This window comes from Juglans microcarpa x Juglans regia, chromosome 3D (assembly GCF_004785595.1).
Source record: "Juglans microcarpa x Juglans regia isolate MS1-56 chromosome 3D, Jm3101_v1.0, whole genome shotgun sequence".
Classification (NCBI taxonomy): Eukaryota; Viridiplantae; Streptophyta; class Magnoliopsida; order Fagales; family Juglandaceae; genus Juglans; species Juglans microcarpa x Juglans regia.
This window is the reverse complement of record NC_054598.1, coordinates 27,272,357-27,284,733: the sequence shown is the minus strand read 5'-3', so window position 1 is coordinate 27,284,733 and position 12,377 is coordinate 27,272,357. Positions and strand designations below refer to the sequence as shown.

General features: G+C 36.2%; 1 protein-coding gene across 2 annotated transcripts; it reads right to left on the bottom strand.

Annotated features, from left to right (window-relative positions):
• Positions 1 to 1,936: 1,936 nt before the first annotated feature.
• On the bottom strand, positions 1,937 to 11,973 carry LOC121253898 (protein BCCIP homolog). Of its 2 annotated transcripts, none has more exons than XR_005938521.1 (10): positions 11,766 to 11,973; positions 8,386 to 8,642; positions 8,182 to 8,255; positions 7,817 to 8,041; positions 4,211 to 4,420; positions 4,035 to 4,100; positions 3,812 to 3,901; positions 3,628 to 3,684; positions 2,144 to 2,302; positions 1,937 to 2,070 (listed from the first exon to the last, which is right to left on the bottom strand). XR_005938521.1 is itself a non-coding variant. In XM_041153828.1 (10 exons), exons 2-10 carry the CDS (start codon positions 8,543 to 8,545, stop codon positions 2,275 to 2,277), a joined length of 1,014 nt encoding a protein of 337 aa, XP_041009762.1. In that variant the 5' UTR covers positions 8,546 to 8,642; positions 11,766 to 11,973; the 3' UTR covers positions 2,149 to 2,274. The 2 variants fall into 2 exon arrangements, 1 of the variants encoding a protein (XP_041009762.1); XM_041153828.1 differs by lacking the exon at positions 1,937 to 2,070 and adding an exon at positions 2,732 to 2,835 and having other exon boundaries at positions 2,149 to 2,302.
• Between the last annotated feature and the right edge of the window lie 404 nt (positions 11,974 to 12,377).

The following is a 12,377-nucleotide window of genomic DNA, read 5'->3' as shown; positions in this document are numbered from 1 at the left end:
CTCTGCTTCAAGCTCTTTACTATTTTCGTACAAATATTTTTCTCACAAATAGATTATATAAAAATAATCTTATAAATTAAAATATTTTTACGTAATTCATCAAATTGTAAAATTATTATTATTATTATTATTATTATTATAAAATAAATCTAATAGATCATATGAAATTATGTCAATTTATAAGATTATTTTTTGTGTAATATGTGATTACAACAGTCCTCTTTTTTTCGAAGGAGAATAATTTTTTATTCGATGTTGTAAAAGGTTGGATCGACAGTCGAGATTCCTATAATGTTGGAAAAAGAATTTGAAGCTAACAAATTATGATCTCGATCTTATGAATTTTTAGCCAATAAACCACTACTATATTGATATAAAAAAAATAAAAAATTGCCATAGTATTTTTATAGCCTTAATTGACAATCTAATGAGAGAATTATTCAGATCTCTGCAGAATATCATGAGACTTGAAAGCCACAATACTTTTTGAGATTTTCGTTCTATTCCCCTTTTTATTTTTATTATATTTTTCAATCGTAATTCCTGCCTGCAGGCCAAGAAAAATGTTTTTAGAGCTTATATAAAAACATTTTTTTTTTTTTGGCTGTGTAGTCTCTTTAAAAAAGAATGAAATCTATTATTAAAAAATTATTTTTTTCAATATGAATATTATATTTATTCACTTTTTTCAATGTGATTATGCGATGTTTATACACTCACGATTATAACTATCATTTCTCAAAATTATATGATATTTTTATAAGGTAATTTTATAAAATCCCTTATTTAAATTTTTTTTACTTGCCCTTTTTCTCCTTCTGGACTCCTCCATTTCTACTGAAAGTCTGAATAGAAGGCACTCTCATCATGTATATCAGAAGAACCTTCGACTTTGGGTTTGAGTTCAGTTTATTTCTCTGACGGAAGTCACCTTCATACTTGATAGTTTGAGAAATCACTTTACCCAAGAACATAGACATTATTTGTGATGGGTTTCTTAGTTTCTACAACAACAATTCTTCTTGTTTTTTTTTTTTTTTTTTTTTTGAAATTAATGAATTCTCAGAAAAATATAAGTCTGTCTACCCAAGTGGTAAGGAAGGGAAATCAAAACTGAAAGAAATAAATGAAATTATTGACCTATCTATGGTGATTGATAGCGAGTGGACAATGGCAACAGACATAGAGGATGGTAGTGATGGTGATGCCTCATTTTCTTTTCTTTTTCTTCACTATTTTTCAGGGTTAGATTATAATTTAATTAATCAAATAGATTGCGTGGAGTCATTTTGACTACCAAGTACAGAAAAATAGGTAGGTAGAAATTTAAGAAAGCTTTCAAGATTTTGAACCACTTTTTTCTATACGTTATAAATATTTTGAGGGACCAGTTTTAGGGCCACTGTACAGGGAGTCCCAGTCCCATATCATGTGCATTATGTCGGTCCCCCTGCATCATGCCTGCCTACACATTTTAGCTGAGACACAATCTCTTTTTCTTTTTATTTCCTTTTTTTTTTCTTTTGCATTTGGGGTCCCAATTCCCAACTTAGAGCAGTGTTTCAAGTGTGTCCAAGGGAGCCTTGTCCATAGGAAAGGGACATAGAAGAAGGTGGTGGGCTCAAAATTGGCTTAGCCACGCCAACTCAAACATATCTGTGCATGAGATTCACAGATGACAGGTTTTGGGGAGGGGTGGAAATGGATCAAGATAATGTTATCAAGGAGGACTTTGAATTGACATGACTTGATATATTGCTACCACCAAATGGAATGAACACAAATATTTTCATCCAGATGATGATTTCCGAGGCAAAGATGGGAGTTTTCCATTACTTTTATTCAGTACAACGAACCAAGACACGGGTAGTGTCATCAAGTAAAAACAAACCAGGGGTAATACATACCGGAAAACAGGACAGAACACAGAACAGAATTGAAGTTCAAAAGCCAAGGGGATCAAGAAAAGAATTCTCAGTTCTCACAATGTGTTGTAAATCAGGTCTACTTGCCGTGACTACAAAATTGGGTGAAAATCCTGGAACAAAATCCCCCATGCTACAAGAAAAACTTGGAAAGGAAAATAACAGTTGACACCTCAGACAGACATTTGGTATATAATTTAGGAGATTTGCAGAAATAATGGAAAGAGGTAAATGAAAGCTTTTAAACTAAAAGAAATATTGTACATATTTTGCTGGCCTCAAGATTCATTTATTAAGGATTTCAACTCTTGGCGAAATGTAGAAATTTTGTCAGCTTCAATAGCCATGACTAATCCCATAAATCGATAATTTCTGAGCTGCAAAAGATTAATAAAAACCATAGAAACGAAACATTAGATCACGAGTCTCAATAATAGACACGCAGGGCAACCAATGACTGTCCACTTTAGCCGCATCAAACCAAAAACAAAGAAAAGTACAAATGAAGTCTAAAATCCAATACACAGAAAGGCTTAGGTGGGCTCAGTAATATAGTTCACTTATTTCTGGCGTAAACCCTATGCTAAAATTTTTGCAGAAAGCCACTAATTGCAATAATGTATGCTACCACCATCAGCTACATGACTTGATATATTGCATCCCAGGTAATTAGCTGCTGAGTGTGCAAAGGAAGACTGTATTCACACTATCCTAATCTATGTTCTCTATTTCCCCTTCCATCTAGTGTGGCAAACTGCAGGGAGAAGCTACAGCAAGACTTCCTTTGGGGTAGGTTAGGCGAATACCTGGCCAGCTCAGCCAAAGTATGTACTTTGATCACCGAGGGCGCTTTAAAGGCTTGGAACCTGCTCTTGTTTAGTTGTGCACTATTGGGAAAGCGGCTTTGACACTATCAAAATGAGAGAAAGACATTGTGGAGGTCAGGTGTAGAGGCTAAGTATGGGTGTGGGGTGGGTGGTGTTCTAATGAGGTCCAAGATCGGGGGATTAAGGATAAACATAAGAAAAGATCGGGGGCAAGTTTTCTAATCATTTAATATTTGAACTGAGATACAGAGTCAGGATTAGAACTTCATTAATGCGTGGTGAAGGGATCGTCTTCGATGTGGATAGCATTGCCAATGTTAAAAATGATCCTGTGACAAACTATCTGGAGATATCCACTAATCCCCATCAATGGAATTTGAGCTTTATCAGAGTAGCTCACGATGGAGAAAGAGAAGCCTTTATTTACTGCACTATTTAGTTTGCTCTACTCCATTAGCTTGAGACATGGAGGTGATTTGGGCTTCTTTCAACAAATTGATGTTTAATGCTTGTTTTCCATAAGGTCTTTATTCCCCAGGATAGTAATCCATATCCTTTAAGGTACTTTTGAGAGCTGCATTTTTCCTTGAACAGCCACGCTAGGAAAGCTTCTCACTATGCGTAAACTAAGAAAAAGACATGTAGTAATTGACTGGTGCAACGTGTGAGAAGAGTGGGGGAATCCATGGATCACCTCTTACTCCATGTGTATTTTCAGCCTCAATCACGACAATATCTTAATATTTTTTTTTTTTTTTTTTGAGGGTGGGTGGGGGGCTCTTAAGCGTTAGGTGCTATGAGTTTGACTTAATTTAGTAAAGCCATCCTAACAAAAATTGGCAGGTCGTGAGGGGAAAAAAAAAATACACACTAACCTCAAGAGTTGCAGGCTGCTGAGTCTGCAAAGGAAAGCAGAAGGACCACAAGCTAAGCTGAAATGCATATGGGAAAAATCTAGTCAAGTGACGGGCACAACAAGACATAGAGGTAGACTTCGAAAAAAAGAGTAACACAAAGATGAATTTATTTTTGGCATGCAGTGTATATAGGTATCGATACCCTGTGGAAAATTTCATCTTCTGGCTTTGTATATATTATTGCCTCATCACTGTCACTGCTCAGCTTCTTTTTCTTATTTGCATTCTTGTTCTGTCGTTTGCATCCAAAAACAAATAAATATAGAAATAGTAAGGAGGCAGATAAGAAATTGCTACAACCAACAGTACCGCAGCTAAAAGTCAATTGCAACCAACAACAGGCATGAGAAGATGCTCCGACGTACCTTGTAAATTTTACTGACAAGTATATAAAACTTAAAGCTGAAGGAATTCTTGAGCTCTTCCGTGGGCTTCAAAAGCAAAACAAGAAGATAATAACTTTAGTACAGGAAGTTGCTTCCAGCAGGTAAAGAAATAGAAATTTATCTTGCTCATCCATCCATTCCTGTTAGCATCTTACCTCATCTTCTGTAGCCCACGAGACTTCATCAAAGAGGGCATCATAAAGAGGTGGCAATAGCTGGGGAGGAAGATTCACCACGCGCTGAGAGACCATGAGACCCACATACTGTGCTTGCTCTCCCAAGAGTGATATCAAGTTATCTTGTACATCCTTCTCCTGGCATGCTTTAAGGAGGAACTCCTTGAGTTCCATGATACATTTATGGTCCTAATAAGTACCAAACCCACAAAGTCTGATTAAGATGATGAAATTATAGTCAGCTTATCTATTAATGTTAAAATTTAACAACCAGTCAGTGATCAATACCTATATTATACACATTGTACCACATTGTACAGTATAAAGAGCACCTCCTCTTAAAACAGTACACATGGAGACCAAAAGTGGATGGATTAACTTTTGAATCATTTAATCAACAGGGTTCAGGGTGACTTGAGAGACCGCTTGAAGAAGATGAAGTGCGCAAAGTGATCCATAGCATGGCTAGTGACAAGGGTCCAAGCCCTAATAGTTTTACCTTGAGTTTCTTCCAAATTTGTTGGGAAGTGAGCAAGGATGATCTCATGAGGGTGTTTCAAGAGTTTCATGCTAATGAGAGGTTTGAAAAAAGTCTAAATGCTACTTTTTTAGCTCTAATTCATAAAAACATGGGTTCCGTGGATGTTAGAAACTAGCGTCGTATAAGCCTAGTGAATAGGGTGTACAAGATCCTTTCTAAAGTTCTAGCAAACAAATTGAGTATGGTGATGGAGAAGTTAATTTCAAAGTCTCAAAGCGCGTTTGTCAAAGGTAGACAAATTCTTGACTCAGCATTAATTGTAAATGAAGTCTTGGATGGAAGACTCAAATCTAAAGAACCTGGATTACTATGCAAACTAGACATGAAGAAAGCTTACGATTGTGTCAACTGGAACTTCTTGCTCTATCTTCTTCCAAGATGTGGCTTTGGGGTGATTGGCGTCGTGGGTAGCATTTTGCATTTCTACACCTCGCTTTTCTATCTTGGCGAATGGCTTGCCAGTGGATTTTTTTGACTCCTCCCGTGGCTTGAGACAGGGGGATCCACTCTCTCCATTACTTTTCATAATCGTCATGGAATCTCTTAGCAAGATGATTTTGGGCCTTGTGGAAGGTGGCTAGCTCGATGGCTTCTCGATGGGGAATGATGATTACGACTTTATTGATATTTCTCATTTGCTTTTTGCCAATGATACTCTCATCTTTTGTGGAGCAAATTAAGGGCACATTCAATCTTTGAGGGCACTCCTTTGTTTTGAAGTTGTCTTCAAATGGAGAGTAAATCTTTCAAAGTCTGGATTGGTGTCGGTGGGGGTTGTCCCCAATGCGGTGAATCTAGCTCGCCTCCTGGGATGTGTAAGGTATCTTCTTTACCGATAAAGTATCTTGGCTTACTGTTAGGTGCTTCATTCAAATCAAAAGGGATTTGGAACATCGTGATTGAAAAGGTGGAATGTAGTTTGGCTTCTTGGAAGAGGTTATACTTCTCTTAAGGGGGTAGGCTTACTCTTATCAAAAGTACCCTTTCTAATTTACCTACATATTTTCTGTCCTTGTTCCCGCTCCCTACAAAGGTAGCCAAACGTATGGAGAAGCTACAACTGGATTTCTTGTGGAGTGGAATGGGGGACAAGTTCAAATTCCATTTGGTGAATTGGTCAATTGTTTGCACACCAATATCTGGGGGTGGCTTGAGGATCTATAATTTGATGAGGTTCAATCAAGTTATGTTGGGTAAATGGTTGTGGCAGTACCAACAAGTAAGGGGGGGCACTATGGAAGTCAATTATAGATTCAAGTTTGGGGAGTCTTGGGATAATGGTGCTCGAATGTGGTACGTGGATGATATGGGGTGGGTTTAAGGAAACACATTAGAAAAGGGTGGGAGACATTCCTAAGCCATGCACGTATTGAAGTAGGTGATGGTTCTCGAGTCAAATCTTGGCACGACAAATGGTATGGTGAACAAAGCCTCAAAGAAATATTCCCTGACGTTTTTGACCTTGTACGAGTGTAGGATGCTTCAGAAGCTGATCTCTTGGTCTTTTCTCATGGCTCCTCTCGGTGGAATGTAGATTTCATTAGGGTAGCACAAAATTGGGAGTTGAAAGCTATCATCGAGTTTTGTCTTACTATATTCTGCCAAGGTGACTGAGGGCACCATAGATAAGATCAGTTGGAGCCCCTCCAAGAAAGGTAGATTCACAGTTAGTTTGTTCTACCAAGTTCTAACTAACCAAGGCAAGCCACATTTTCCATGGAGGAATATATGGAAGACAAAAGCTCCTCTGAATGTAGCTTTTTTTTTGTTTGGACAGCCTCCCTAAACAAGATTCTAACTACAGACAATCTGAGGAAACGTTAAGTAATGGTGTTGGACTGGTGTTGCATGTGTAAGAAGAAAGAGAAATCAGTAGATCACTTGCTTCTACATTGTGAGGTGCCAGGACCTTATGGGATGATATTCTTTTGGGAATAGGATTATCCTAGGCCATGCCTCGTAGGGCTGGTGGATTTTCTAGCAAGTTGGAGAGGGCTCCAAGTCAATTCTCAAGTGGCAGCAATATGGAAGGTGGCCCCTATATGTATGTGTTGGTGCATTTGACGGGAGTGAAATGATAGAAGCTTCGAGGATCGCAAGAGGGCAATTGATGAGGTTAAAGTTCTCTTCTTTAAAACCTTGTTCTTATGGGCAGGGGTCCTTGATTTTAATGGTATAAATGTCCATAATTTTCTACATTCGGTTGTAAACCCTAGTTAGGTAATTCTCATGTATACTTCCTATGTACTTGGGTTATTGCCTCCTTTTGTTATGAATAAAATTCTTGATTACCTATTAACAAAAAAAAGTCTGATCAAAATATGCATCATTCTAGAAAATGCAAAACGGCTACCAAAACTCAGTTATGGAAGGAAAGCAGTTGGTTAATCAAGTAACCTGCCCCATAAAATCCATATTGGGACGGATGCAAAAGAAAGATAACCATGGTTGAAGCAAAGGACTTGAGACCCGAACTACGATTGGGTTTGGAGATGTTCTATAAGTTAACCATCCAGATAGTGTTAATGTGAAATGATAACATGTTTGCAAATGCATTAAAATAGACAGCATAGTCAATGTGTTAGTCAGGCAGCCACCTCTGCCTAGCCCCTAATAAAACACCTTAGGGGCATATAACCAGGTTTCCATAAGTTTTGTCATAAAATAATATCAAACCCAAGGTTCTTTAAGGAGAGATAAAGGTCGGGCATTTACTTATAAGATGCACTTCGTTGAAAGAAAAGGGCAAGGACACAAGGTGGGTTGGATTCAACTTGGTGTCAACCTATCCAAAACCAGCACATTACCATCCCCAAACCACGCGAAGTTGAACATAAATAAAATGAATGGTTCCTCATGTCTCATTATATTGCAGTACAATCCTGCTTTAGATAGGGCACAAAGTTATTGACTGCATGTTGGGCATTGCAAATATATCAATACTACATAATTATGCCAGAAACCTAAATACTAGGGTTAAGCTCTGTAGATAAGCCAAACCAGTGAAAACAGGAAGAAAGATCTGGAAGAAAATACTGTCTTACCTTGTATCTTCGCATGTTTAGTGCAGTCACGAGAGAAAAAACTCCTTCATCTTCGTCATCCTCTATTTTAACTACAGTCCCCACCGTGGTCTGTCCCAATATTAAGTCAACAAAACCACTCAAATCCCACTGCTTATCATCAAGGTAGGTTTGCAACAAAGTCTTCACTCCATGAAAGTCGTTGGCTTTGGGATCGAAGAATGCAAAATCGGCTTGAACCACACCCTTCACGGGTATAGATCGAATTCCCACAAATATACATACTAAATCAACATGAATATATAATTTTCCAAATTAACGAAATTTCATGAATCGTAAAACTAATATATTGATAAAAATTCCAAGCGAAATAACAAAATGCTTACTTCAAACTCTTCTTCATCAGAAGACACAGACTGTTCTCTCCTCTCTTCCAAAGTATTATTCGAAAACCCATTAACTAGAAAGCAGAAAAAAAGATAGCAAGTATACTTCCACAAAACAAAGTGCATCAAGCAGACAGAAAGTAAAAATAAAGACTACATATTGGATTAAGATGAAAAATTTGTCAAAAATAAAATTGTAAATACCTGCAGATTTTGGGGGAGATTCTCTGTGTTGTTTGGAGTGTTGCGTTCGCCGCTTGGCCTTGAAAGATGAGGCTACTTGAGCAACAGAACGGGAAAAAGAGGAGAAGGTCAGAGGCTGAGGATTCAATGAGCGGCAATGCCTTGTCGGCCTTCGGGGCATCTTGTTAATGTGTTAATTAAAACTGAGGAGAAATCAAAATCAAATTCACCGAAGTTTGAGTTTAAGATTGAGGCTCGAAGCAGGATTTGGCAACAAGCTGAAAATATTGAGAAAGTTCAGTGGTTATCAGAAAACATTCATATCACCGATTTATAACAGTGTGTATCCAGAGCAGAATTTAGAGGGGGAGCCCAGGCCGCCGCCCCACAAAATCCCCTTGTTTCTTTCATATTACATACATTTAAAAAAAATGTTATTATTGGCACCTAAAAATTTTAACATAATCCCTTCACTACCCAAAAATCTATAATAATCATATTTTCAGGAAATTTAACAAATACATTTCACTTTCTGTTCAAGTATATAATCTATCCCCCAATCTTATAATTCTAACCTTATACAAACTTTCGGTAAAAAAATCTCACAAGTGCACATTTGATATTTAAGGAAAAATTCCTTAAGTCTGATGATCCAAAAAATGTGAATGCTGAATTTCAGATATAGGATGTCCAATTTATAAGATTTTTCATAGGATATATATGTATATATATATATATAAGGTATCTAGACATCCTAATTCAATATCTGGACTGTTATATTCTTCTACTTCTGTTGCCGGATCCGTAGAACTAGCATCTTCTTCGAAGATTTCACTATCAGAAGTTTATCTAAGATTTTATAGAGTTTTTCTTTTACTTCGGGAGGCATTTGAATGGAATTGTTGGAGTTCATCTTCAGTCATATAAGAAGATACTTGTCCGTATATGATATTGAGTAACTTGGAGGTTAGGGAAGATACTTTGAAATTTGTGGGAGTGGACTTTAATTTATGATGGAGGTAAGGCATGGATACTCTTAGTAATTTAATAAGCATCAACATAATATGTAAAACAAGTAAACAATAAGCATGTAAACAACAAATATACTTTGAAATTCTATTTTTATTTAAAGTAGAAAGACTACTCACAACCCTCAGCTTTACTTGAATACATTACGTGAGATTCCAACTTGGGTTCACACGAACAGGGATACATGGAGAAAATAAGGGAGTGGTTTCTCTCTTGGTTTTCTCTCTTTACAGATTGCTCTTTGGTTCCTGGTTTTTTTGTCATGTCCTCTTCGTTTATCGATCCTCCCTTTTATAGGGCTAGGAGCTGGGAATGTTCACAGGACGACACATTGTTCATGAATAGTGTTTTGTCAGATTTTACTATTCCATGAATAGTGTTGGTTTCTGTTTACATTTTTACTTTTACCTTGTCTTCTTTTGGTGTCAAAAATCTTCACGAGGTAAGAATATGGATCTTGTGCTTCTTGAAAAACTTCACTAAGTCGTGAATTTAGCTTAGTTTTAGGAGTGTGACTTATTGATGCGACTCCGACTCCAGCTTGTCGGAGCGGAGTCGGATTTGGGCTTTTTTTTTTATTGTTTTCAACTTCATATTTGGCACACTTTTTAAAAAAGAATTTTTTGTGTGAGCTTTTAAATTTAATTTTTTTTCAAAAATCACAATCTAAAGTAAATAATTTACTTTTTACTAAAAACATAACAAAAAATAAAACTAAATAAAAACAAGTAACATACTAAGTTACTAACATGCTTCAAAAAATTTAAAAAAAAATTAAAAATGACTAATCACTGCAATAAACATCCACTCTCATCAATGCATCATCCATCATCCACATCCAAGTAATCACTTCAAGTCTACAATAAATATTCGCACCCATCATCCATCAACCACATCCAAAATCATCCACACCCATCATCTACATCAATCATAATAATATGTTCTTACAACGATTACATCAAACATTTCTAAAGTTCTAATTTTGAAAAAAAGAGAAACCCAACATTTTCTAAGTGCCAACCAAATTAAATGTTCCCAACAAATATATATATTATAACAAATTAAATGTTCCAAGTGCCACACTACCATTCCAACTTCTAAGTAGTGCTTAAAAAATATATGAAAAGATTTTAGTTAGAAAATATTTTGCTATGCCAACCAGAAAATGATAATGACAACAGAGCTAACTATGAATTTTGCTATGCAGTACATATCCATTATCCTCCATGAATTTCACAGAGAATAACATTAATACCATGAAATTTAGGAGTTCCCGAACTCCAAGAACTATATAACAGTTCAAAGAGACTAACAAACTCCAACCACTAACAGTTCAATGATCTTACAAACTCCAAAAATCCAATGCAAGCATTGTTGATGGTCCTCTCGATTTAACCAAGGAACGTGATATAAGTTATCCAATCTTTCTTATCATGATTTTCAAGATTGTCAGCCACAAAACAGACATCAGCAGGACTTTCAGGGAATAAGATGACAACTTATGTCGTATATGCACTAAATTAGTTTATCAAAAAGAGGTGATTTCATCAAGTCTGAATTCCTAAAGGTGATAAAACTTAAACTTTGTACTTATAAAAATGTTCAACTTTGTGCTACACAGATTAACTGCCCAACCACACCATCAATTACAGAAAGAAAATAAAACAGCCCACATGTTCACTAAACAGTCCCAACTGTAGCATCATATCAATATATAAACAGCCCCAAACCACAACACACAAACAAAAACAGCTCCAAAAACAAGTATAATCACAGTTTATTCATTCAAAACATCCCAACAAAAACAGCCCCAATATTAACTCAAATTAAAACAGCCCCAGTATAATCACAGTTTTATCCAATCATTCCTTGCAACAACAAAAATACAGCCCCAAACTCATTCTATTTTAGTTACACAGATTTTACACAAACTCATCAACTGCAACATCCATCCAAACAAGTATACTCACAGTTTATTCCTTCAAAACATCCCAACAAAAACAGCCCCAATATTAACTCAAACTCATCAACTGCAAGTCTGCAACATCCATCCTATTTTAGTTACACATATTTTATACAAACTCATCATCACAAAATTAAACAGATTTTACACAAACTCATCAACACAAAATTACACATATTTTACACAACCATATCATCACAACATTGCACAGATTTTACACAACCATATCATCACAACATTGCACAGATAGATTTTACACAACAATATCATCACAACATTGCACAGATTTTACACAACCATATCATCACAAAATTAAACAGATTTTACACAACATATCATCGCAAAATTACACAGATTCACATTTTACACAAAGAGAGAGAAGACGAAGGGAGAAGAGAGAGAGGCTTACCGTGTCGACCGCGGCCTACGGGGGTAGTTACTGGGTCAGGGTGACGTCGCGCGGCGACTCGGCGAGAGAGAGACGAGAGTCGGGGGGACTGTCGCAGGGAGAGAGAGACGAGAGTGGTCCTGTGGAGGCTAGGGTTTTTTGAAGGCTGAAGGCGAAGGGAGACGAGAGTGACTGGGTGAGGGGGCCTGAGGCCGCGCGCGGGGGCGGGTGGGGGAAGTGTGTTTCAAAAACGGCGCCGTTTTCTTTGATTTTTATGGTTTTAATCTTAATCTTTGTTTAGACTTTTAACCCTAATTTTTTTATTTATAGTTTTTATAATTATTATTATTAATTATATATTTTCACTTATCATAGATTCATATAATACTTTTAACATTTTATCATATTAGAGTGTATAATTATATGTTATCGACTTATCATTCTATTTATGATTTTTATAATTTTTTTCCATTACTCAATTTAATTGTTAGTATTAATTACTGAAAAACATTATTTAAATTGACTTGTAATATATGATTGATTATTGACAATTACATATTATTATACTATAGTATTACATGTTATTAACAATTACATGTTATAGTCTATAGACTTGTACTATAGATTTTATAA